Raw genomic sequence first — 27,348 nt, 5'->3', positions numbered from 1 at the left:
GGCTCTTTTATGACTCGTGGACTTCAACTCCCAGAATTCCTGAGCCAGCTATGCTGGCTCAGGAATTCTGGGAGTTGAAGTCCACGAGTCATAAAAGAGCCGAGGTTGCCGACCCCTGGCCTAGGGCAGGGGTCGGCAACCTTGGCTCTTTTATGAGCATGCTGGCTCAGGAATTCTGGGAGTTGAAGTCCACGAGGCACATAAGAGCCAAGGTTGCCTAGCCTAGGGTCTCCTGCCTGAGCAGGGGTTGGACTAGAAGACCTCCAAGGTCCCTTCCAACTCTGTTATTCTGTTCTCTCCCTTCAGCCTCTCCCGGGGGGGGGGGCTCTGGGGGGCCATCTCGGCGGTGCTGGGGGAGGGCAGCTGGGAGCCTCCGAGGCGGAGCTCTCTCTCGGGAAGCCTTCAGCACCCTTGATTACAACCACGAGGCAGTTTAATATGTTCCAGGTTAAGAGCCCAACGGGCGGTGAAGGAAGCGGGACCCCACCGGGGCTGCGACGGCCTCTTTTCCTTGCTTTCCGACTCCTTCCCCCGGTAACTTGCCGGAATGAGCCTTCCTCTTCGTTAAGGGTCGTTTGATCTGCCCGCTCTTTAGCGGTTGCGTCCCCCTCAAACGTCGCTGCAGACCTGAACGTCGGAATGCTCGGCGGCGACGAGACCCGGAACCCGGCTCGCTGCCCGCAGGAGCCCACCTGCCTCCCGGCACGGCGACTCCCCATAGGGGGTGGGGGGTGGGCTTTCCTTCAAGCCGGGAAACCCCCCCCCCCAGCTCGGCGGCGAACGGGGAGGCAGAGAGAAGTCCGATCCTGAGCAGGGAAATGGGGGGGGGCTCTGCCCTTAATCTCCGCTCCCTTTCAGCGCCGGAGCGGCTCCCTGCCTGTCAGGCGGGGGGGGGGCGAGGGAGGGAGGGAGGGATCGGGCTTTAAGCCGAGGTAGATTAGATAATTCATCTCGTTCTCTCCCCCCCCTCGCTCGTCTTTCCCTCGCCTTTCCCTCTCGGCGGAGAAAGTGGGCTCAAAGTTGGGAGACAGGCAGAAGGGACGGAGGGAGGGGAGGAGGAGGGAGAGGCCCCGCCCGCGGCAGCCAGAGGGCTCGGGGGTAACCGGGGGGGGCGCCCTCTGCTCCGATGGGCTCGGCTGTCGGCTGTCCTTCCTGAGCCGGGAAGGCAGCCTGCGGGATGGGCAACTGCGTGAAGTCTCCGCTGAGAAGCCTCTCGCGGAAGGTAGGTGCCCCGGTGCGGCGCGGACCCTTCCCCAGAGCCCAGCCGCCGCGCGGGGGGGGGGGCGCACGTGGATCTCGGGCAGCGGCCAGAGGAGCCTCTTGCGCCGGGCGGTGGTGGGGGGGGGGTCGCAGGCGGGAAGGCTCCGGCCACGCAGACTCGTATCCCGGGGCAGGTGGTCGCGCTCTGTGTGAGCGTTTGCAACTGGTGGGAGGGGGGAGGAGGGTGTCGGTGGGTAGCGGATGCCCGTTCCGATTAGCTCAGCTGGAATTGCGGGTCTCGCGGGGCCGCCGCGAGTGGGCAGGCGGCTGCTAAGGAGGGCGTCGGGGGTCGCCCTCTCCCTTCTAAACACGCCGGCCATGGTTTCTGCAACACCGACGGCTGAAGCCACCTCCCAGGGCCGTAAGCAGGACTTTTGCAGGGGTGTGTAGCTCCTCTAGCGCCAGGCGCAGTTGGGAACAATACTAAGGCCGCCGTGCCAGGCTTTGGGCACACAATCGCATCGCTATTTAGTGCCCCCCCCCAGATGTGCGTTTGTTTTCTCACAATCCACTGCTAGTAGTTTATGTGTGTGGAAAGTGATGTAAAGAGGGGAAAAGAAGAAAGTACCTGAAGGAACTCCCCTTTCCTTCGTCCCTGACCCCCCCCCCCTTTCTGGCGAGTTCCAGGTGAGACAGTTTGTGCGAGAGTGTGTGTGTGTGTATAAACATCTTCAAAAGTCGGCTGAGGGAGAATTTTCCACAGGAGATCAATATTTTTGCTCAGTGTTCCATGGAACTTTCTTGGTAGATTCATGCTCCAAACTGTTTCCAAACTGTTTGCGTGAACCAACCGGTCTTACCTTGCAGATTTATAAAAGGGGCTTGTGGCTTTCCTGAAGTTTTTGCTAGCTCGGCATTCAGTGATCCTTTAGGATGGCAGTTCCAGAATTCCCAGCCAAGGTGGCACGTGGGAACTTGTACCTTCAGCTGCTTTATGAAGCTTGATACTTGCTTCAGTTTTCCTTTGCAAGAAATCATTTTAGCTACAGAGGAGTTTAACCAAGAAACTCAGCAATGTAGAAGAACGCTACAATGTCTGCTGGTTTTCACCAAAGGCCCTTTTTTCTGAAAAGGGTCAAAGCTTTGAATGGAGGTAATTTCTGAAACAAGAGGGCCTGTTCAGTCTGTGTTTCAGCAGATGAAGGGCCTTGGTTCAACTCCCCAGAGCAGGGGTAGGCAACCTTGGCTCTTTTATGACCAGTGGACTTCAACTCCCAGAATTCCTCAGCCAGCATGGGGGAACTATGGCCCCTTCATGACTCATGGACTTCAACTCCCAGAATTCCTCAGCCAGCACGGCTCAGCTTGGAAGCCTCTCCCTTTCCCCTCAGCATGGCTGGCTCAGGAATTCTGGGAGTTGAAGTCCACGACTCATAAAAGAGCCAAGGTTGCCTACCCGTGCCCCAGAGTGATTAAAAAGCCAAGATGGCAGTCAGAACAACGTGACTGAACTTCTGTCCACTCAGCTTCCGTTGCTCTTTCCTAAACCAACATCTCAACTTTTTGGCCACAGGCTTGGGGGTCCCTAGTCCCTGTGGATTAAATTTTTTGCTTGGGCACTTTTCTTTTTTTAAAAAAAAAAATCTAGGCTGTTGTGCAGGCAAACAGCTTTCCAAGTTGCTTTTTCTTGCCCTACATTGGTGAACATCAATCTATGCGACGAGCATCAAGAAAAAGAAAACTATCCAGTCCAAAGCTAAAGATAATTGGTTAATGATGATGAGTCATCAGAGCTTTCCTAGAAATTTCTTGTTCTGATATCTTTCCGTGGAACCCGGAATTGGGCTGTCCCCTGCAAGGGGAAATAATCCCTTGTTCTTGCCTTACCTGGGGGCTCTCAAAGGTGGGCAGAGAAAGGGGCCTCCTTGGGCCTGGCGAGGAACTGGGGCTTGAACTGGGGAAGGCTGGCAAGGTATGACTTTACAAGCAAGAGTTCTAGAGGAAAGTAACAGGTTAATGCAAGTACAGGCACAAATGTATGTGGTGCTAATGAGTGTGTGTGTGTGTGTGTGTGTTGTGTGTGTTGACCAATGCTCCTGGGCACCCCAACACATTCACTTATGGGGCGTTTCCCACTGTGGACAGGCTGATCAGAGCCTCACTTCTGCCCCTTTCCAGTATCTTTTGAGGTTCTACTTTCTGAACTAGCAGAAGCTGAGAATCTGAAACCACTGGTTATTATGTATACAGGCCCTCAGGCAGAATATTGCTCTAAGTATCTGTGCCCATGCAGCTGTGGGTGTTTGTATCTGTGTGTGAGACAGAAATGCTAAGATGATTTTGATATTGAGTTGGGTTCTCCATCGTGACCAACCAAGGGCACTGTTATGGAATTTATTGTGCAGAGGTCTCCTTGTGCTACCAAAGAGTTGCACAGACAAGGAAGGGCACTGAGAGCAGTAAAAATCACACACAGAAATACACTGAGTTCTAAAAGCAAAAAGTATTTTACTTTGAGGTGGTGTAAAAACAAAAATGCACAGTCAAAAATAAACAGTCCAAGTCATACACAATAGCAACAGTCCAAGGAGTAATCCAAACTACAAAGTCTTCTTACCGGTCCAGAGGTCAATACACAGTTCAGGTTTACAACAGTAGTAAACCAACAGCAGAGCAAAAACAGTAATAGTAGAGATCAGTGAATTCAGAGAGAGAGAGAGAAGCTACGTTCCTAGCTTCCTCTTATGGCCATGAGAACACTTACACACCCATTGGCCAATTAACAACTTAAAGACATAGCATTATGGTTAATATATTTTCAACCCAACATTGTAGGCTAACACCATATGCCTAACATTCTCCCCTTTGGGTAGAATAATATATAACTCTTACAATCTTATGCACATTCTTTCACAATTAGCATTGTGTTTCACAGCACTTTGTACCTTCGTAAAATGGTCTGCAATATTTACATCAGATGGACAATACTCTAACTGTATTAATTTATCTTTGACACATTGTCTGACATTTAAATAACGAAGATCAGTATGTTTAGATCTTGTTCTTACTGCAGCACTATTAGCCATCTTTATCGCAGCTTGATTGTCCTCATACACAATAAATGGATCCTTTACATTTAAACCCATATCTAACAATAATTGTTTGTACACTAGCAGTTCTGTACATAACACTGATAGACATGAAAATTCAGCCTCCATTGTAGATAAGCTTATGTGTTTTTGTCTAATAGACTTCCATCCAATCAAAGAATCACCCAACATTACAGCCAACCCTGAGGTAGATTTACGACTGTTTGTATCAGAGGCAAAACTCGCATCTGCATATGCAGTAAGGATTAACTCACGATTTGGCTCTAGATATAACGAGTAGTGAATAGTCTGCTTCAAATACCTTAATACTCGTTTAGCTGATTGCCAGTGTCTAACAGTTGGATTATTGTTGTACCTAGCTAATTGATTTACACAGTAAGAAATATCAGGTCTAGTCCAATTACTCAGATACATAAGACTTCCTATCAAAGATTGGTACATAGTCTTATCAAATACAGGACTCTCAACATTAGTGTCCTTAAAATCCATAGCCATCGGAGTTTTAGCTGGTTTACACATTTCCATATTGTATCTCTTTAATAACTGAGATATTTTACTGGCTTGTGACACCTTAAAACCCCTATTTGTTTTCACAATATCTAACCCCAAATAGTGGCTAATTTCTCCAAGATTTCTAATTGTGAATTTATTTTGCAATCTTGAAATGATAGTTTGTGCTTCTAACTCAGTTTTTGTTATTATTGCAATATCATCTGTGAATAATAAGAGAAAAGATAATGCTCCGTTGTGTTCTCTTCTAAACAAACAAGGATCAGCATTACTGGCTACAAAACCTAATGCACTTAACTCATTAACTATACATTTGTTCCACTCATAGCCTGATTGTTTCAATCCATAGAGGCTTTTCTTTAATTCCCAACAATCATGGTCTCTATCACTGGTCAATCCTGGTGGTATTCTTAAATAAATAGTATGTTGCAATGGAGCATGTAGATATGCAGTTTCAACATCTACATGGTTAACCATATATTGGTTTTTAGCCGCCCATACTAAAGCTGCTCTTAAAGTAGTTGCCCTTAGACTGGGTGCAAACACTTCGTCATAATCCTCAGTAGTTTGGGCAAAACCTTGTGCAACCAAACGTGCCTTATGGGTTATAGTTCCATCTACACCCTTCTTTATTTTATATATCCATTTACAACCTATAGCTTGCTCACCAGGTGGCAGTTTTGCTTTCACATAAACCTTAAGATTCTGCAAAGACTTCAACTCCCTGTTCATTGCAGCTTTCCATGATGCTTGTTCTTTTTCAGGATACATCCTGATCTCATCATAGTTAGATGGCTCTACACTAACTTGACATACTATACTAGCTTCATAGCGATCAGGTGGATGTCTGATACGCATTGAACGCCAAGGAATTACAGGGCTTTGAATTTCAGACTCCTTTCCTTCCTCTGATTCCTCTATTATCTCCCCTATCTCCTCTTCATCTTTTATATTTACAGGAGATGTATTATCATTACTAGTTACGTTATCAGAGGAGTCCTCAAACACTAGAGGATCAGTATTAACAGCTTCTTGCTCTAACCTATCCCAACCAACGTGCTCAAGGAATCTTGCACTAGCACTGTTATATACATTAGTTGTGCCTCGTTCCCAGAAACGATAGGATCTATGGTTAGCTTCGTAACCTACGAAGTATAATTGCCTAGCCCTATGTTGGCCTTTACTCCTGAGTTGTGCAGGAATGTGGACCCAAGCTGGGGTGCCAAATGTGTGCAGGTAATCAAGGTTTGGTCTTCTACCATGCCATATTGTATATGGTATTTTACCAGTAGAAGTATTAACAACTAAATTCAGAACATGGTTTGCACATTTTGCTGCCTCCCCCCACAGTCTATCTGTTAAGCCAGAATCTCTTAACATGGTTCTAATCATGGCTTGTAACGTTTGCCCACGTCTCTCAACAAATGCATTATGTTGAGGCCTATAAGGGGCTGAACATTTATGCTCAATGCCAGCTGATTCTAGCATATCTACAAAACGCTTATTTGTAAATTCAGTACCATTATCAGTAATTATGCACTGTACCTTTCTCTTTGTTTTTCTCTCCACAAACCTCAGCCAGTTTGCAAATTGTTGGAAAGTATCTGCCTTTGACTTAAGCAGATAACAAAAACCATATCTAGAGTAGTGGTCCAATATACTTAAAACATAACATGACCCTCCTAAACTTGGTTTCATGGGTCCAATTAAATCAGCAAACACAACTTCCAAAGGTACAGTTGTTTTGAAGCCGTTTATCCTGTTTGCAGGAGTTGCCTTGCTCTTTTCCTGATTACAGGCATTGCAATTCAAATACTTACTACATGGCTTCAGTTTAACTCCCTCTACTAATTCCACTGTTTTACGTAGTGAGTTAAAGTTTACATGCCCTAACCGCCTATGCAATAAATGTATACATTCATCATGTGACTTCTTATTCTCACATATTGAGTTAGCTTTAACTGTACTAACCTGGTTACTTGTGAGAACGAATAAACCATTTTTCAAATTAGCAGTTACACAGGTTCCATTCCTCTCAATAGTGCATTGCTCCCCTCTGAATGTTACCACAAACCCAACCTTAACCAATTCCCTTACAGATAACAAGTTGAATCTTAGTTTAGGTATATATAACATAGGTAACTGTTCATCAATGCATGGACAATAGGAATTACCTTCACCAGAGGCCTTCATCCTCCAACCGTTTGCTAGTGAAACATATTGGTTGCTGTTTTTCATAGTAATAAACCTCTTTTTCTCTTTAGTAATGCATTGTGAAGCCCCACTATCAACAACCCACAATTCATTGTTTCTGGATGTTGGTTCACCAGAAATAGCCAAACCAATGCCCTTCTTAGCCTTCCCACTGCTATTTACATTCTGTTTTCTTCCCTTTCTACAGAATTTGGCTATATGCCCTCTAGCCCCACAAGAAAAACATTTCTTGACGTTGTAAGCAGTGGTGAATTGCTGCTTCTCTCGTGGCTGTGTCTCTCTCAGCTGGTCTCTGTCACGCCTCCTTCTGGACTCTTCCAGCAGTCTCCCAGTAATGTTAGTCAATGTCAGTTCCTCTCTGGTCAGGACTTCCAAAGAAGAAACATACCCATCATAACTCTCATCCAAAGATGACAGAATAATGTAGACCTGATGCAACTCTGAAAAAATCAGCTCCTTTTCATGAAGCTCTTGAAAAGTTGCCTTCATGTAATTTAAATGGGTCAGCATATCTCCATTCTTCTGCAGACGAGCCCTAAACAGCTTACGTGTAAGGTGTATATGTGCACCCACACTGTCACGAACATAAAGCCTTCGCAAAACATCCCAACACCTAGCAGCAGACTCCTCACCACGAATATGGACAAGCTGCTGGTCATTCAGTGTTAGTCCAATAATGCAAAGAGCTTTCTCGTTGCTACGTTTAAAGTTGTCTAACTTCTTTGCATCCTCTTCGTCATCTGGATCCCAAGCAGTAGTATCTGGTGGGTTATTTACAACAGCCCATAGTCCTTCCTTGCGCAAAAGCAAGCAGCATTTTGTGGACCAGGAAACATAGTTTGTCCCATCCAACCGGGTTATCCAGGAGATGCCTGACAACAGTTCCTGTGCCATTTTACACCAAATACAAACTCAGCTAGGAATATTGTGTGTACTTACTCTCAGTACAGGCCTGGGCCCATAACCAGTGTTATGGAATTTATTGTGCAGAGGTCTCCTTGTGCTACCAAAGAGTTGCACAGACAAGGAAGGGCACTGAGAGCAGTAAAAATCACACACAGAAATACACTGAGTTCTAAAAGCAAAAAGTATTTTACTTTGAGGTGGTGTAAAAACAAAAATGCACAGTCAAAAATAAACAGTCCAAGTCATACACAATAGCAACAGTCCAAGGAGTAATCCAAACTACAAAGTCTTCTTACCGGTCCAGAGGTCAATACACAGTTCAGGTTTACAACAGTAGTAAACCAACAGCAGAGCAAAAACAGTAATAGTAGAGATCAGTGAATTCAGAGAGAGAGAGAGAAGCTACGTTCCTAGCTTCCTCTTATGGCCATGAGAACACTTACACACCCATTGGCCAATTAACAACTTAAAGACATAGCATTATGGTTAATATATTTTCAACCCAACATTGTAGGCTAACACCATATGCCTAACAGGCACCATCATAAGAGAAAGTGTCTCCGAGGGTGGATGTCAACACAGTGTGGGAAGGGACACCTCCCAGCAGTGCTTCCTAGAAGGGTGGAGGAGATAATGTTCCTACCAGTGGCCCAATGTGCCTTCAGGAGAAGGACTTAGATGAGGTCTCTATGATCCCAACAATGAGGTCTCTATGGTGGGGGATGGAGGCAGCGTGGGGTGGCTGGAGGTCGTTTTGGGCGATGCTCTGGCCCATCCCCAGCTGGGCAGATGGGCCAGAGCATCAGCCAGAAGGACCTCCAGCCACAGAGTCCTCATTCTTCACTCCAGGTGAATCTCGGATCAAGAGAGATGATGGGAAGGGTTGGCTCCAGTGCCCAGACAGGCACCCTTTGAAGGAGGCTGAAGTATCTGTCCTGTACGTATTCTGGTACATTGTAACCTTCATCTCTGCTGATGCAGCACCTTAACTAGGTTTATTGGCTGGGGCTGCAGCTCAATTGCAGGGCTTTCGATTTCTCTGCCCGCCTTCTGAGCCACCCAAGATAAAGTTTCAGAAAGAATTAGCTTGAGAGATTATGTTCCAAAAGAGGATAAATATAATTTAGGACTCTAAACCTCACATAAACTCTAATTGTCTCTTCCTCCGCATCCCCCCCAAGAGGACGCCCCCCCACCCAGGACGTCTGTGCAAACATACAGCCATGTGCCTCATTTTGGCACACTGATCAGGGAGCTAGGTCTCATGGGGGCCCTGTTCACGAGAGGTTAGCCCTGTTTGATGGCAGCCAGGTCTTCAAAATGCCCAACCCCTGGGCAGCATCTGTCCCACTGCAGTTTTGGAAATCTTGCTTGGCCAGAGAAGCTCCTGGTGCTTTGGCTTTACGGAGGAGACCAGCAGAGCGTTGAATGGGAAAAAAGGGAAAAAGGCACACTGATTGATGTGTGTGTTTGTGTGTGTGTTTGTTTGTGTGTTTGTGTGTGTAGTCAGTTTTGGCTCCTGGTGATTGCCTGGATTACAGTATAGTAGTTCCTACATGTTTCTTAGCAAATTTTCAGAAGTGGTTTTCACTGCCTGCTTTCTAGGGCTGAGAGAGAGCGACCGGCCCAAGGTCACCCAACTGACTTCATGCCCAGAGTGGGACTAGAACTCACCATCTCCCAGTCTCCAGACTGCTGCCTCAACCACTACACCATACTGGCTCTCTAATGTTATGAGAGCTATAACAAGATCCAGATGACCCACCTGTGAGTTCAGAGTGAATTCAACGGACCAAATGATAGGACCGTAGAACATTGAGGGTTTGAAGGGGACCCTGGCAGTCTTGCAGTTTCACCCCTGCCTTGGGCAGAAAGCCTTAAACTACTCCAGAGAAATGGCTGTCCAGTCTGTATTTGAAAGCCTCCAGTGATGAAGCCTCCATAACTCTAGGAGACTGGCTCTTCCACTGCTCCAGAGCTCTCCCAGCTAGAAAGTTCCTCTTTATTCCAAGTATGGATCTTCCTCCATCCATTGGCTCTTGTCCTATGCCTTCACCCTCTCCAGAATAAATCCACCCTCTCTTCTCTGTGATGTCCCTTCATGTCTTGAAAGATAGCTAACCCGTCACCCCTTGGCCTACTTTTCTAGAGGCTAAACTCACCCAACTGTGGGTGCTCCAACACTGGAGGTTTTTAAGAAGAGATTGGACAACCGTTTGTCTGGAATGGCATAGTTTCCTGCTTGAGCAGGGGGTCGAACTGGATGACCTCCAGGGTCCCTTCCAACTCTGTTATACTGTATTCCTTTACCCATCCTCCGTAAGGTTCATTTCCCAAGCCCCTCACCATCTTTGTTGCTCTATTTCTGGTTTCTCTGCAATCTTTTTGTATTGTGACCACCAGAACTGGTGAATGTATTGTCCTCAGCGCCACGTCTACAACCCAGTGACAGATTATTTTTTGGTGGTTGGTGGTGGGGAGGCTGAGAAAACAGTAGGTGACCTCAAATGGGAGTGGATGGTGATTTCGGGGCTATGTCCCGCCCTCCCTGCTTTCCCATCGGCAGAAGTGGGGACAAGACGATGCTGCTGTGGGTCCTTAGAAAAAGCTTCTCTCGAGTTGAAGTCCCCAGCTTAGAGCAGGGTTCTCCAAACTTGGCAGCTTTAAGACTTGTGGGCTTCACTTCCTTGAATCCCCCGGCCAGCCATGCTCCTCGCTGCCCCTTCCTGTGACCACGTAGCCGCTATCTGCCCTCTGACCCAAGTAGCCCCTCCCTAGTATTGAGACCTTCTCGGTCCAGGCTTTCCTCCTCCTCCAAAGGATGCCCACCTTATTTCATGGGGGCGTCTTGGTTGTGATGCTGCTCCTGGCCCCTCCCCCAGTGCCAGCAGTATCTGACCGAAGCGGGTCCATTCAGGCTGCATGCCAAACTGCTAAGAAGGCAGCCACAGCAGGCAGGGTGTGAGTCCTGCCATAAACCTCCGTGGCCATTCCTCATGGTGGTGCAGGCACTCCTTGCATCCATATTCTCAGCCCTGCCAGAAAGCATTCCGCCGAGCGGCGTGATGGGGTGGCAGCATCTTCGCAGCAGCTCTCAAATGGGGCCGGAGGAACTTTGAGGAACAAAACACTCTCGGCTTCTCATGAAATCAGCAATCGGATTGTGAATATTTATTGCATCAAATGCAGAGGTCCTTTTGTGCACCGCTGCTTTTTATAGCTGCATGGGAATGTCAGGAAGCAGCGTTTCCGCCAGAACTGGGGTGGGGGGAGGCGCATGGCTATATAAGGTGAGCCACTGAGTCTCCGTTGGGCCTGGAAGCTCTCAGACAGGATTCCAGCTGGACCCCAGGGGGGGGGCAGTGGGAATGGGTCTCGCCCCCAGAGAGGAAGTCAGATAGGAGCTGTGGGGCATCCAGTGGGTTAAAGCCCAGGCTGCAGCTGACTCCCGTGGAGCTGTACCAGGTCAAAGCTGGCTAGTGCTGCTGCTGAGTTTACTTCTGTTTCCCTCCGTGTCATGCACAAGACCGACACACATTGGCACCTGTGGTCAGCTCTATACATAGAATGCAAGGCTCCCTTGTTGCAAAGGAAACCACGGGAATTCTCAGAGGGACAGGACTCCCGTTTCTCCTTTGCACAAGCCGCTCGCCTTGAAATAAAACCTCCACAGCAGAAATTTGAGGGTTTCTGAATGGTTGGTCAATCTATGCAAGGCTTTCTGTGCATGCACGGAGTGCAGCCCTAATGAAAGAACTCAGTAGGTGGGTCGGAGAGCAGATTCAGGGAGGGCTTTTGTGGAAGTGGGGAGGGAGCAGACCCAAAAACAGTTTACAGATTTTGGCTTGGTGCAGAAGTCTGTCCCCACAGGGGTTCAGTCTGCAAAAACAAGGCAAGGACTGACCTCTATCATGACACCCTGTCTTTCCCCCAGCAGGGATGACAGCCTGGGGCCCTTGAAGGCTTTTCTGATGAGAATCAAACGGGCAGTCTCCCCCTGTTTGCAGAGAGGGGGCAGGCTCTAGAGCAGAGGTAGGCAACCTTGGCTCTTTTATGACTCGTGGACTTCAACTCCCAGAATTCCTGAGCCAGCCTGGCTCGGCTTGGAAACTTCTCCCTTTCCCCTCAGCATGGCTGGCTCAGGAATTCTGGGAGTTGAAGTCCATGAGTCATAAAAGAGCCAAGGTTGCCTACCCCTGCTCAAGAGCAGGGGTTGCCAACCTGTGGGCCGCAGGACAGGCTGGCCACTGCACACATTCACACCCACTCACGCTAGCACCGGTGCTATGCAAATGGGGCATCGCACATGCTGCGCGGCAAAAATAAAGCACCGTGTGGCAAAAACAGCACCTCACGGTGAAAACGGGACGCCACAAGCCAAAAATGGGGCACCGCTGGTGAGTGTCACGCGGCTGCTAGCACCAGCCCATTTGCGTCGCACATGCTCGCAGCCCCATTTGTGTGTGCACACACGCGTGTGCATAAAATGCTTCCCCATCCCTTTCCCTCCGGGCCACCAACCAAGAAAGATTGGAGACCTCTGCTCTAGAGCAGTGTTTCTCAACTGTGACCACTTTAAAATGTGTGGACTTCAACTCCCAGAATGCCCCAGCCAGCCATGCTGCTGGGGGAATTCTGGGAGTTGAAGTCCACACCTCTTAAAGCAGCTATGGTTGAAAAACACTGCTCTAAAGGAAGCCCTAATAAAGAGGCAAGCAACTATGGCTGCCTCCTTCCTCAAAAACCTCACGGGAGATTTTAGCCAATGCTGTCTGAGGCAGAGAAGGAGGACTGTTACCCGGAACCATCCCTGAACACCGACAGCAAGCCTTGCCCTAAAGGTGAGCGTCTGCTAGAGGGACCGCAGCTTCACCTTCTCTGAAGGATCTTTTATTCACATTTTTAGATTTTTTTTATCCCTCCTTTATTATTTTTGCTACTGTCTTGGTCTTAAAAATAGCAGTTTACACTCTTGGGAAGGGGATCCCCCTCATGTCAGCCATGCCACGTGAACCAGACAGGAGATGAGATAAATCTACTTTATTGTAAGATTGAATTAAAAGAATCTTACAGGTACAACCTTCCTGCCACCCCTTTTAAATCCTTGATCAATTAAGGCAGGTCCTTCCTAGGTTTCTTCCCTCTGGCCATTGAGCAGCTGGGGGCTTCTCCCTCTCTTCTCTGATTGTTTCTTAGGCAGCATCTCTTCCCCTCGTCTCCCAAGGTCATCCACACAATCCATTACCCCTCCACATCTGGCTTGCTGGGAGGCTGCTGGGCCCCAGACATCTGGAGATGTGAACACTCTTATTTATATCCCACCTCAATCGTTATTGGGGTTGAGACAAGCTGGTTTGTGGGGTCCTGTCCTTGCGGATAGCAATTCGTCGGGACCAAGCAGTTGCCAGTTGCCTTCTTGCTGGAATGTCCTGGCTTCTCCAAGCCTTCTTGCTTGGGACCAAAGTGGATCTAGCAGCCCTTCTTCCACGCTGCGTCTGTTGTCTGTTGGAAGGACTGTGTGGGCTTTTGATGCCATCACAAAAGTAAAGTCCAGGCAGTGGAGGGGGCTGCTTGACTTGCAATACGAATAGCACTTAGACTTATATACCGCTTCATAGTGCTTTACAGCACTGGCTAAGTGGTTTACAGAGTCATCTAAGCGGTTTACACGGTCACGTAAACTTGCACCTCCTCTTCGAAGTGAACTTGTGTTTTGTCTGCTCACAGTGAGGCCAAACTGCAGGGGGACGGGAAAGATTGTGGAATGACAGCTATCGTTTTTCCCTGAAAATAAGACCCGGTCTTATATTATTTTTGCCTCCAAAAGTGGCATTAGGTCTGATTTTCGAGGGATGTCTTATATTTTTTGTGACACCTCCTGGGGCTGTGCTCTCCTGCCCCATTGTGGCAGCGAGGTGGGATGGAGTGGGTGGGGTCCTAACTAGGGCTTATTTTGGGGGTAAGGCTTATATTAGGCCCACCCCCAAAAACCAGTGTAGGTCTTATTTTCGGGAAAACATGATAGTTATGAAATTTCTAGGAGGTAGAACATTCTGTGCCTGAAAGTCGTGGCTGAAGGCAGAGCTTGTCTCCTAGAATCTCACAGCCGGTCCTCTGAAACCAACTTCAGCTGAGAATGAGATTGTGGGGTGGGTGTGGGGGGGTTCCTCAGAGGCAGGGGTGATTCTCAGGGTGCCCACATGAGCCGCAGAGAGGCGCAGAGAGGTAACTTCCTCTGTTGTGTTGTTTGCTTGCTGTTGGACTGGCCAAGAAGATCCACCAGGAGGAGAAGGCCTGCTATAAGGCGGTCCAGCTGAGTGAGGAGGGGCTGTCGGCCGGCGAGTGCCAGGGCTCCCTCATGGTGCTGGCCCAGAACTGCGCAGTGATGCACAACCTGTTGGGGCCAGCCTGCATCTTCCTGAGGAAGGGATTCGCGGTGAACAGGCAGCCGGTATGTAAGGTACAGCACCCTCTTGGCACAGGGTGCCCCCAGAGGGCACAGAATCACCTCTGCCCAGGGCTGGAAGGGGCTGCTCCAAGACCCCAGAGACCTCTCCTCCTCCCCTGCCTGGCCCTTGCCGTGCTCGGGAGATTCCCATGCCCTGAACACCCACTTAGTTGCAGGAATACAACACGGAGACCTGAACTGCAGCGGGGGGGGGCATGAAAAGCGATGCTCCGCTGACCTCATGTGGGAGGAGGGGCCACGAGGGGCTGATGGAATGGCAGAGGAGAGAAACAGCTGACACTTCAGCCGTCTCCTATGTGTGCCTCTCCCCCCCCCCCCCCCCGCCAAGAGGGAACATTGCAAGCCCACAGTTGCACCAGGATGCCTGTTAGGGGATCATCCTTCCCCAGAGCTCTCCTCAGGGCGCCCTAAAAGATATTTAAACACACATCCCCCTTGTGCTCCTCTCAACTGCTCTGCCAGGGCATCTTGCTCTGTTCAGCTCCAGCTCTCTGGGTGATTATTCCTGTTGTTGCCTTATTGCTCTCAGCATCCTTGAGGGATCCTTGCCCCAAACCAGCCTTTCCCCAAACCAGCAACTGATCTCCCACAGGGATTGCCCATAAGCAAGGAGCTGCCTTCTCTCCTTCGCAGCCTCCCGCTCACCCCCCCCCCCACCCCCAGCCTGGCAAAAGAAAGTGAGGACATCTGGAAAGAAGGTGGGAGGACTGGGAGGGGGCATCTGAAAGGGATTGACAGTCTAGTCCACCCCAGGCTCTGCGCAGAAGCATGGTAGGTGGAGTAGCAGCCCTTCATTTGGGGGCAGTGCCGTGGCTTTGCCAGACAAGGAGATTGGGAGGGGGGAGGGGTGGTGGCTGGGAAGGACCGACTGCCTGGCAGCCAGCAGCATCCTATGGAACAAGATATTCCCCCCCCCCTTAAGCAGCGCATTTCCACCTGAGCTTGCTTTCATTCATGGCAGCCACAGAGTTTTCTTCTGCTCCAGACAAGCTTCCTTCCATCCCCATCCTCCACCTCTGAACCGCAAGGCCCATCTTGGATGCTTCACAGCTCCTTCGTTCCCCCCCTCCAGTATCCCTTAATGTTGGGCACCAGACACAGGTACCTCCAGGCTAAGGCTGGGCCATTCTTGCTGCCCTAAACAGCAGGAGGAGGGAGGCTGCAGCTGAAACAGGGTGGAAGGAAGACAGAACATACAAGAACAGGGCTGGGAGGGGCCCTGGAGGTCTTCTAGTCCAAGCCCCTCCCTGAGATCCTAGAGCAGTGGTGGCGAACCTATGGCACGGGTGCCAGAGGCGGCACTCAGAGCTCTCTCTGTGGGCACCCGCGCCATGCCCCGGAGGTGGCAACTGTCCCTCTGCAACCAGCCGCCTGATAATTCGCCGAGGTCCCACGTGGCTGAATGCATCCCGGCACGGCTGGTTTCCCTCCCCCACCCATCCCATCCCTCCTGGCCTCGCATGCTCTCCTTTTCCCGGGCATGACCCACTGCATCGCCTCCTCAGCTGTCGGCCGACCATCCATCTCAGAGGGGGCTTCTTTGAACTGCGGGGGATGGGCTGCGGAGCCTCAGAGTGCGCCTGTCGAGGGGCCGGCAGGCTGTGGCTACTGACGGACACCGTCAGCCCCCATGCGCTCGCTGGCCTCTGTGTGCGGGGGCCGATGGTGTCAGGCAGCAGTTGCCACAGCCCTTGCCTTGCCCCATCACAATGATACCCCCGCCCTGCCTCGCCTCACCCTGCAGGATGAGTCTCCTGCCTACCGCCCCACCTGCCAGAGACCTCCTGGAGCTCCCTCAACCCTGCCCACCCCCCACAGGTGTCCCTCCCCACAAGCAACATTGAGGTGACCACACCCACCTTGGCCACACCCACCCAATCTGCCATGACCACCACAGCCACGCCCACCTGGCACCCAGCGATAAATAAGTGGGTTTTGGGTTGCAGTTTGTGCACTCGGTCTCTAAAAGGAATGCCTAGAGCATTCCAAATTTTCTTTGGGCTTCTTGGGATGGTTACCCATGATCATAGAAAGAAGAGTAATGGAAGAGAATAACAGAGGTCCTCCAGTCCAACCCCCCCCCCAAAGAAAGGGGCCCTCCCTCCCTCCCCACCCCTTCTCCCACCCCCGCCATCCTCTGTCCTTGGCAGGGATGCTTTCTCTTCAGGTCCAGCTGAATTACATGGCCAAGCCACAGAAGGATCTTGCTGAAAGCGCTCTTGGCCGGATTGTCTGCTGGGCCTGATGACTTCCCCGTGGCCCTCGTGCCTTCTCTTCGCTTCGGTGTATGCTCTGAGGAAGAGCCAGGAACTTTAACTTTTAACTTTTCCCCTGCAGGACAGAGAGCTGCGTCCAGAAGAACTTGACGGTGAGATGTTTTCCTCTTTTCTACTGTTTAGAGCGGAGATCTCCACATCTGGCCACTTTAAGACGTGTGGATCAACTCCCAGAATCCCCCGGCCACCAGTCTTAAAGTTGCCAAGTGTGGAGACCCCTGGTTTCAGAGGACTGCGAAAGGGGAGCCATTCGTGTTGGAGTCTCCAGTTCTCATTTTTCCAGTCTTTAGTTCTTTCCCGCTTCTCCAGCAACTGGCAACTTAAAAAACAAACGAACATGAACATTCATATGCATTTATGCATCTTCTCTGTCTCTCTCTTTTCATCTGTCTACCAGTCTATCTTTGCAAGCGGTCATTCTGTGTTTCCCACCCACGAATGTACACAGATTAGATTATACTTTGCGTGAAAACTTGCATTCTTACGTACATTCTGAGAAGTGTGAAAACTGGAGAAATAGCTCTGGGTGGCAGATTGATTTGGACGCGGGAATTTGAATCGGCAGCAGGGAAGCGTCTGCCCGGGGTGCCAGAATGAGGATCGTGGACTGGGGGAGAGGTTCTTAGTTTAAACCAGCGCTCCCCCTCAACCTTTCCGGCTTGCTGATCTGGTGGGGGCGGGAGGGGGGGAGAGAATGGTTCTGTACGAGTGGCAGGCGCGCACACAAACATGAGTGCCCACCGCTCTCACAAGTGGACCTTTGCACATGTGTCTGCCTGCCGCATGCACGGCCCAGTTCCAAACTGGCTGCAGCCTGGTAGTGGCCCACGGCCTGGGGGTTGGGGACCCCTGGTTTAAACCACGATCCTCTGAGATGCTTGGAGTGGAATCATACGTGGCTTCATACCCCGGAGGTGCTTTTCCCAAAAGACAGCTGGACTTCCTTGGTTTCTTTTTCTTTGAAAAATGTTTTGTTATGACAGACCCTCATTGTGCTAAGAACCAGACGACTGCAAAGAATATAAATCCTTCCATCCTCCACCGGCCAGTTAGAAATGAAGAAATGGATGAGAAGCAAAAAAAAACAAAAAACCAGGAAGGCCTGTTGCCTTTTGGAAAAGCATCTTTGGGACCACCATGACCTGGATGATGGAGAATCCGTACAGACATTCATGCCTGTAGCTCTTTGGGGGCCGCTGGGAATCGCTGAAAAGACATCTGAGGAGTGGGGGGAGTTTGTCACTCAGCCCCTCCTCCTCTGCTCCCCAAAAGGCGCCTACAGCCAAATCGCGAGCTTCTTTACCCTGCTGGGGAGGAGGACGACACGTGGTGGGCGTCTTGCTCCGAGGCTGAGAGTCCTGGGACTGCTTGGGGGAGAAAGCACCAATTCCCCACCTTCCTACCCGCTTCTTTTCAGGACCCCCGTTCACCTTGCAGAGTCCATTGGAAGGTTTTGCACTTGCTCTGCATGATGCTCCTGGGCTGCTGCCAAGCACCAAATTCGTCCTTTTGGGGAATTGCTCCCCCTTGGGAGATCCGGGGGAGGGTCTTGGCTTCACTGCAAGCTGATGTGAGATCTCAGAGATGGCTGGAAGGGGGTCCGCAGGAACACGCAGGTTGCCGTGCTGGCTTCCCAGGCACTCTCTGAGCTTCGTCCAGCAATGGGAGGCAAAGGGCCCCTCCCAGGCCCTAGAGGAGAGACCCTCCAGGGCCAGGCTTTGCAGGAGGTGAGGGCAAAAGACCTGTCCCCCCTCCCTCACCTGGATTTGCCCCCACAGAGCTGCGAGAAGCCTTCAAAGAGTTTGACCGAGACCGAGACGGCTACATCAACTGCCGTGACCTGGGCAACTGCATGCGGACCATGGGTTACATGCCCACCGAGATGGAGCTGATCGAGCTGTCGCAGCAGATCAACATGAACTGTGAGTGGCAGCCACCCACCCGCCTGCTGCCGGGGTGTGTGTGTGTGCTGGCCCTCCCCCGGCCACCGCCTCTCCTGATGCTGTTCTCTCTCTGGCCCAGTCCTCCTGCTCCCCCGTTGCCTGCTTCCTTGCCCAAGTAGAGCCCCAGCCTTGCACCAGGCATGATCCCTGCATGGCCACAGGTGAGATCTGCACACCTGAACGCTCAGCCATCACATGGAGGAGGGTCGGCCTGCTACTCCACAAGAGGCCACGTTTCCTTTCCGAGGGTCTGCCGTCCTCCATCCCACTCTATGGCTGCCTCAAAGGGTCCCTCGTTGTGCACCTTCACAGATCTTTCCTCGGCCAGCTCAGCTGTTCCTGCAAGGATAGGAAGAGACTCTGGCTTGGTTCACACAGTACACTCAACCTAAAACCGAGTTAACAGAATATCGTTCCAAAACTCGCATGCAGGCTTAAGGAGCTGAACGGGTTTGCGTGAGGCACATTAAAACAATTCAATTCCTGCAGTACACAGAAGCCCCAAAGTACCCAGTTCCTTTTTAGTTATAATCACAGACTGTGAATTTTAGATGGCATCACTCAAAGCATCATTTTGAAGTCATGGGAAGGGATCGTTTGCATTTTACCGCACTGGTAGATCTGCCACAAGTTCTGTGTTCAATTTCTGGGACCATATTATTATTATTATATACATAAAAATGTGAGGTCACAGCTGCTGGTTCTTCAGTTGGCGTTGGCCTTCACACACTATAGTTCTCAAGAACCTGGGATGCTGTAATGGTGTAGTATCTGTTGTTATTATTACTTTATCCTACATTTTAAGGAGAGTGTAGTGCAACAGAAAGAGCAACAGCAAGCTTATTCCTTTTGATAAAATCTGTTATCTGTTTTTCCTAAGTTAGGAAAAAATGTTACCAGACTCCTCTTGATCTTTTTATTGCAACCACAGTCCCCTGGAAGGTGTGGACTTCAACGCCTGGAATTCCCCACTCAGCATTCTGGGAGTTGAAGTCCCCAGGTCTTAAAGCATGCTGAATGGGGAATTCTGGGAACTGAAGTCCACACATCTTCAGCGCTGAGAAACACTGCTTTAGAGTAGAGAAAGCAGAAAAATGGGTTTAAGACCTTGAAGAGCTGACCTGGAGAGGGGCTGGCTCCCCTCACCTGGGGGGCTTCTCCTTGGCCCACACCCTGAGGGGGGCCAGACTGAGGAGCCCCTTGCAGTCTAAGGGGATGAAGGCGGGGAAGGGCTCTGTTCAGTGGCTTGCGCATCCTCCCGCTCGCTCAAAGCAAGGCAAGCAGAAGGATTGTCCCGCAAGCACAGTTCCCACCGCAAGGCCAGATGGAGATGTGACTCCCGCATGCATAATCGCCTTCTCGCTTTGCTGCATCCCTTCCCTCCAGGGTTCCCGCTGCTGGAGACCGGCCTTGCTGGCGGAACAGAAACCAGCGTCTGTTGGTTTAAATCAGTTCCAGCTGGCCTGGCAAGACCGTTCGGTTCTGGTCTTGCCCTTTCCTCCGAGAAGGGCCACAGCAATTATTTTGCGGTGAATTAGCAGCAGCCAGGCAGCTAGAGAGTTGGAGGCTGACTTAATCAGGGGACCTGCTGTTGCCTTGAACCACCGGATGCCTCATTCAAGACGAAGCATCATTTTGTTTTGGGAAATAAGCAACTCTTTGGAAGTAATGAAAAAGAAGAAAATGACACCCTTGTGTGTGTGTCCAGTCAGGCTGCCATCTTGAAATATAAGGGGGAAAAAAGAATCCTGTGCCAAGAGCTGCAGTGGTCCCCAGGCAGTGGCTGTGCTTGCCTGCATGTCTCTGTGTGTGTATGTGTGCGTGCGTACACATGTATGCATGTATAAACCTGAATATCAACGCTGAGCCCATCTACTCCTGCCCCAGTCAATCGCCTTTGCCACTTACGCCCTCTCGGTCACCAAGCCCTGCGCTCTGCCCTGTTAGCAGCTGATTTTATACCAAGCATAGGAGTGAAGGAGTGGAAGGGAACTTGGAGGTCTTCTAGTCCAACCCCTGCTCAGGGCAGCACTCTTCATACCATCTTGGACAAAGAGTTGTCCAATCTTTTCTTGAGCACCTTCGCGATCAGCTATTTAAAAAAAAGGCAACCAGTGCTGTAGACAGACTTTAACTCAAGTGTTTCTCAACTTTGGACTTCAGCTCCCAGAATTCATGGGAGACTGGGAAATTCTGGGCGTTAAAGTTCACACATCTTAAAGTGGCCAAGGCTGAGAAACATTGTTCTGCCTGTTTGTCAAGTATTTATGAGGTTATTTCCAGTCTCACTGGAGAAAAATGTTTTCCACACTTTGTTAAGGAAGGCCACGCCAGGCTCCCTCGTGTCTGTAACAGCCGTAAATGTGCTGTATATCCCCATCCTGGGAATATTTTGAGTCAGGAGTCAGCCTGAATCCAGAGCTGCTTGCTTTTATTCCATGCCAAGCTGTAAACATACATCAGCCTCGATTTATCCCACTGAACTGGTGTGTCGAGAATGTTGGTTGCATAAAAGCGTGCAGTGTCAGACAGAAAAAAGGATGACAAGTCTATTTAAATTAGGAAATTCAGACTGAAAATATAATCATGAGAAGTAGCAGAACCTTGCAATTTCAGGTCTACAGCTCATGAGTTTATTTCAAGTGCACATTTGTGCTGTGACATCCTGATGTGAACTCATAATAAGCCTTTACACAATTTATTACAGTAGGAAGTTTGCATTTGAAAATACTTATTTTTCTTCTATACCTGCAGACTACATTGCCTCCTCCAGCAGTTGCAAAACAGTGGAGGAGGGGAAGGTGGTGGGTGGCATCCCTGGCTGGCATGGGGGATCTTCTCCTTTTGAGATGTCAATTGTTTCTGTGCCCTTTTAGGCACAGGCCCAGCTGCATGGAGCCCCCCCAGCGCATGCTGCCTTCTCAACCAGGTGTGGGGCCCCCTGGGCTCATTCCCTGGCGTCCAGACGGTGTGATCGGAGTCTGGGCTCGGATGGGGGTGCTGGCTATAACCGCCTTCTGCACATTCTCCCTCCTTGTATCCTCAGTGGGCGGCCATGTAGACTTTGACGACTTTGTGGAACTGATGGGGCCCAAGCTGCTGGCAGAGACGGCCGACATGATCGGGGTGAAGGAGCTGCGGGATGCCTTCAGGGAGGTGAGAAACCAGTTGCGCTGTCACCCGTTCCACCCGTTGTTGTTTTTTGCCTTCCTCCCAGAGGGAGGCTTGTGTGGTTCTTGGGGGGCTCAAAAGTCTCTTTCCCGATTCTCTTGGTGGTTTATTCCCCCCTTACTTGATGGTTGGACATGATGTTGCTGCTGCTGTTCTCCTTTCCATCGCTGCTTCCTCCCTAGTTGGAGTAGGTGTGCTTCAGACTGAATCTCCAAAAGTGCTTTGTGGCACGTGGAATATGCAAGTCACACCTGTCTGCACCTCTTGAGAACAGGGGGCTGATAGAAATTGCTGGAGACAGGTGTCAGGTTCACTTTCCTGCACACGCCAAAACACTTTCTGGAGGCCACACCTGAAGAGCTACGCAGTCCTCCTTAGCAACCTGCCAAAGTTGTGGCTCTGAAAATAAGGAGAATTCCTTCCTAATCTTTCCACCGGGAATGGCTTCATCTTGATTCTTCTTGTAAATTGCAAGTGCAATTCACACTCGCATTTAATTGCATTTAATGCTGCTATTTGCCAACGGCTTTCAAGGGAAACTCTCAACGCGTTGAGATGTAAAACCAAAGTGTTGCCACGCAACGGGCTAGGTTGGGTCAAGGTGCAGCTTTGAGAGGTCCACGGAAAGCCTTTGGGAAGCCACCAACTCTGTGGTTCCTCCTGGTGTGCTTTGTGCAGTTTGACACCAACGGGGATGGAGAAATCAGCACCAATGAACTGCGAGAAGCTATGAAGAAGCTCCTCGGGCAGCAGGTGGGACACCGAGACATTGAGGACATCATTCGGGATGTTGATCTGAACGGAGATGGGCGAGTGGACTTTGAAGGTGAGCAGAGGGATGGCCTGTCATTGGCCACAGGGAGGGAAGCAGCCACAGAGCTGGCTGGGAGACGTGGCTGTTTGGGGAAGGGTCTCTTCCCTGTATCTTGTTTACTGCAGCATGTAGAGACTCTTAAAGGTAAAGGTTCTCCCGCCCATGCATGCTAGTCATTTCTGACTCTAGGGTGCTCATCTCCGTTTCAAAGCCAAAGAGCCAGCGCTTGTCCGAGGACGTCTCCGTGGTCATATGGCTGGCATGCCTAGACGCCAAAGGCGCACGGAACGCTGTTACCTTCCCACCGTCGTGGTCCCTATTTTTCTACTTGCATTTTTATGTGCTTTCAAACTGCTAGGTTGGCAGAAGCTGGGACGAGTAACAGGCGCTCACTCTGCTACGCGGCACTCGGGATTTGACCCACCACACTGCCGACCTTCTGATCGACAAGCTCAGCGTCCTAACCCACTGAGCCACCGCGTCCCTTTAGAGACTCTTAAGAGGCACTTAATAAAGGCTCAGCATGAGTCTACGGACCTCACAATTCCTCTCATGACTAACCTCAGCCAGCTGTTGTGAAAATGGCAGGGATGATCTGCACACACACACACACACACACACAAACACACCTCTGAAGGAGAGCAGAAAGGGTCAGCTCCCACCCCTCACCTCCGACTTTAGTAGGTTACAAAAAGGAAACTGCCCTGGCTGTAAGAGGTTTTTGCACCTATTGCAGCCAAGAGTTCGGGAGACTCAGAGCCAGGTGCTGGGGGGGGCAGATTCTTCTCACCCCCAACTCAAATGGGTCTCCAGACACAAACCTGGATGTTCTACCATTTCTGGTTTGGGGCAGCCAAGCAAAAATAAAATAGACTTTCCTGCCCAATGTGGGGGGGGATCAGAAGGGCTGCTAAAACCCCCTGTGGAAATGCTCTCAAGATGCCTTCTGACCTGCTAATGCAGTGACTTGCAGCATTTCCAGCCCACCCTGAAATAACTCCTAGAATCCTTAAACATGAACATAATATAATTCTTAAATTTAAGATGGACTTTTTATTTAGAAAGCAAAAAAAGGCAGATTTCCCATCCCCCAGCACCATCTCCAATTATACAGAATACAGAATGTCAGAGTTGAGACTTTTAGTCTACCCCCACTGCTCAAGCAAGAGACCCTAGACCAAGCACGGTTGGCTCAGGAATTCTGGGAGTTGAAGTCCATGAGTCATAAAAGAGTCAAGGTTGCCTACCCCTGCCCTAGACCATTTCAGGCAGGTGGCTGTCCAATGTCTTCTTAAAAGCCTCCAGTATTGGAGCAGCCCCACCTTCTGGAAGCAAGCCGTTCCACTGGTTAATTGTTCTCAGTGTTAGGAAATTGGGGCTGAGAAATTGAAGAAATTCTGAACTGAACATGGGGAAGTTATGAAAGAGCTATTAAAGGGAGAAGGAAGGAAGGAAGGAAGGAAGGAAGGAAGGAAGGAAGGAAGGAAGGAAGGAAGGAAGGAAGGAAGGAAAGGGGAGGGAGGGAAAGGAAGGGGAGGGCAGAGGAGGGAAGGGGAAGGCTGTTTAGGATGGACACAAGGAAGCAGGAGAAGCTCAAGTTAGTACAAGAAAAAACAACCAGATAGCTGAACAGGCTTCCAAGATTATGTTATTTAATCCCATATCCCACAATAGTACAGAAGCATCCATTTATTGGTATAATCTCTTTTTTTAATTATTTTGCAGTTATGCTGGGTAGCTAGAATCAAATCAATGCAATAAATGCATGAATTCCTAGGATTTCCCCTCTCCCCGCCACCCCCCCAGTCAGTTTCTTGACCTGGCCTGTCTGGCATCCATCTTGAAGGCCTGCCCAGGTTTCTGTCTGTCCCTTCTTACACTAAGCCAAGTCAATGTCAACTATTTTGAGTTTATTTTCCCTGCTTCCTTCTATCTCTGAGCACATAACTGCTTTTCCAGGTCTTCCTTGGATGTCTTTGTCATGCCTTCCCCTAAATTCCTTTACAGAAACACTCTGTTTCTGGAAAACTGTGTAAATCTGAATGGGCAATGAGATTTAAATTAGTGTTTTTCAAAGTTGGCCATGTTAAAACTTCAAAGCTGGCTGGGAAACTCTTGGAGTTGGACTCCACACATCTTAACGTTGGCAGCTACGAAAAACCCGGGTCTAGAAGGAGACTGGGTCAGTGGGAGAAGGCCCTGTGCATCACTGTCTCACTGCCTACATCCCTTTTCTACAGAGTTCGTCAGGATGATGTCTCGCTGAAGACGCCTCTCGAGCTGAGCAGTGACCCAGCCCCAGAGGGTAGAAAAGGGCCCGTGTGGCACGCCATGCCCTGAGCTCCTATGCAATGCCGGCTGCCCCACCAACGGTGTGCTGCGGTGACCTGCCTCATATTCCACCTGGCCTGATGCTCCTTCCCTCTCCACACTGTGAACGACTCGGGGTCTCCTGCATCCGAAGCACTGCCAGGGGGAGGCAACCTCGTGGGGGGGGCACAGCGGTGCCCATGCCCGAAGCAGCCACAGAGGGCTGGACGTCATAGAGGTCTGCTTTTCCAACGCCTTGCCTGCTTTTGTTCTTCCAGCCAACCCTACAAAGCAATGAGAAAGAGGGGGAGCCTGTATGCTTGGGGAACCTGGGACCAGTGCCTGACATAGACTGTCGTCTGCACTTCTGTTCCTTGGCCAAGGCGCCTTGTGCGAATGGCTCCTTCCATCTCCTCTGTGTTGCCTTGATTTTTGCCTCTGGAAATTTTTCTTCTGTCTCCCTATGCTCATGTTAAGGGGTGCCGATACATGTTTGTGCAGAAAAACAAAAAAATAATATTGAGCAAATACTCTCCATGCGGCTGGCTCTTATTTGCCAGGGGATGAGGGGGCCGTTATGGGGCAACTGGGGGTCAAGGCCCACAACTCTGTTATGAGGGGCTACTAAGAGCCCCCCAAAGACTGGAGCTTAGAATAGAACAGAATTTTTATTGTCCAAGTGTGATTGGACACACAAGGAATTTGTCTCCGGTGCATAACCTCTCAGTATATATACAAGCAAGGATAAATCAGATCATAATCATAAAATACAATAATCATAAATCATAAGATACAACACAATGATAGTCTATATAATAGGATAACATGATAGGATAATATTCAATAATAAACAAGAACAATTTTAGCAGGGTTGAACTGAGGGATCGTTGGTGTTCTCTGAACTTGATTGATTTCTTGCAGACGTTTTATGACCTAAACCAGGTAACATCATCAGGGCTAGCCTAGCGCTGACTAACACTGATGACATTCTCTACTTTGGGTAATGAAACATCTACAAGAAAACAACCAAGCTCAGAGAGCACCAAGGACCCCACAAAGTTGGAGCTGGCAATCATTGTCCATTGTCACGGCCACCTTGCCATAATGAAGGCAACCCCTTTTCAAGGGGAAGGGGCCAGCACTGCATGGTCCACCACCAGAGGCCACCTGAAAACATTGCAGCTCTGCAGCATGCATATGCCCAGGAGCCCGGCTTCCCTTCAGTGAATAGACAAGGGATTGTCCCTTTGCTCCGCTTGATACTGTTAGAGGCATCCCACATTTAAGGCTGGCACAACACGGCGGACTGCCCTTCCCTTAGGAGACAAGTAATGTTTGCCTGGTTTACTCTAGCCTAGTGTTATTCAACCTTGGCGACGTAACCTGTGGACTTCCAATTCCCAGAATTCCCTAGCCATCATGCTGGCTGTGAAATTTTGGGAGTTGAAATCCACACGTATTAAAATTGCCAAGGTTGAGAAACCCTGCTCTAGGCCCCCTACACCTCACTAGCAAGAAAGAATGGCACTTTGGGCCTAACTGTCCACAAGTGTCCAGTCTCAGCTGCCCTGGTGTCTTCTTTAAGCTCCAAACCTGCTGCTTTTCTCCACCCCGCCCCCCCCCCCCATGGCTCAGAGCAGTGGTGGGATTCAAATAGGTGAACAACCGGTTCTCTGTGTGGATGCTGCTTCTGGAAGCCCATTCTGGGCCTGGGCCACAAAAGATTAGCTACCGGTTCTGCCCAAGTGGTGCGAACCGGCTGAATTTTATTTTTATTTTATTTTTATTTTAATTCCATTTATATCCCGCCCTTCTCCGAAGACTCAGGGCGGCTTACAAGCTTAGCAGTAGCCTTCATTCTATGTATATGCCTGCTTATTAGGGCTTTCGCCCCCCCCCAAAGCGGCATTATTACAAAGTCAGCTTATTGCCCCCAACAATCTGGGTCCTCATTTTACCTACCTCGGAAGGATGGAAGGCTGAGTCAACCTTGAGCCTGGTGGGACTCGAACCTGCACTAATTGCAGGCAGCTGGTGTTACTTAAGGAGGCATTAGCCCACTGCTCCACCAAGGCTCTTTGAATCCCACTATTATGTATCGGGTTCTGAAGCGTAGTGAAGACGCCAGGCAGATAAGTACAAATGAACAGTTGCTTTAGTGGCAATCATAACTGTACTGAGGGGTTAGGGTGTACATGCATTCTTATATACCTTCATACAACCAATCAGATTGAACCCAACAATCCCACCACTTTGGCTCCTGCCAGAACTGTTAGAGTTCAATACAAGTGCAGGGGAACTGTTAGTTCCAATATACATGTGAATAGATGTTTCCCAAACCTCAATACATAACACCCCTTCCCCTTTTAAGGAACAGACAGTATACTCTTATAACATTACAGCTTTACATTTTTTCTACTCCCAA

General features: G+C 49.8%; 1 protein-coding gene across 2 annotated transcripts; it reads left to right on the top strand.

The window, feature by feature from the left end:
* Window positions 1-1,060: 1,060 nt before the first annotated feature.
* Window positions 1,061-24,879, top strand: CABP1 (calcium binding protein 1; the record flags this gene model as incomplete). 2 transcript variants are annotated; one of them, XM_081338870.1, is made up of 7 exons in its annotated part: window positions 1,061-1,222; window positions 14,215-14,391; window positions 16,747-16,777; window positions 18,464-18,607; window positions 21,675-21,784; window positions 22,478-22,625; window positions 24,854-24,879. In XM_081338870.1, exons 1-7 carry the CDS (start codon window positions 1,178-1,180, stop codon window positions 24,877-24,879), a joined length of 681 nt encoding a protein of 226 aa, XP_081194996.1. In that variant the 5' UTR covers window positions 1,061-1,177. The 2 variants fall into 2 exon arrangements, with proteins under 2 accessions (XP_081194996.1, XP_081194997.1); XM_081338871.1 differs by lacking the exon at window positions 14,215-14,391.
* Window positions 24,880-27,348: the final 2,469 nt, after the last annotated feature.

Source organism: Vipera berus (assembly GCF_964194415.1).
Source record: "Vipera berus genome assembly, chromosome: 14".
NCBI classification, from domain to species: Eukaryota; Metazoa; Chordata; class Lepidosauria; order Squamata; family Viperidae; genus Vipera; species Vipera berus.
This window is presented reverse-complemented; position numbering and strand designations above follow the sequence as displayed.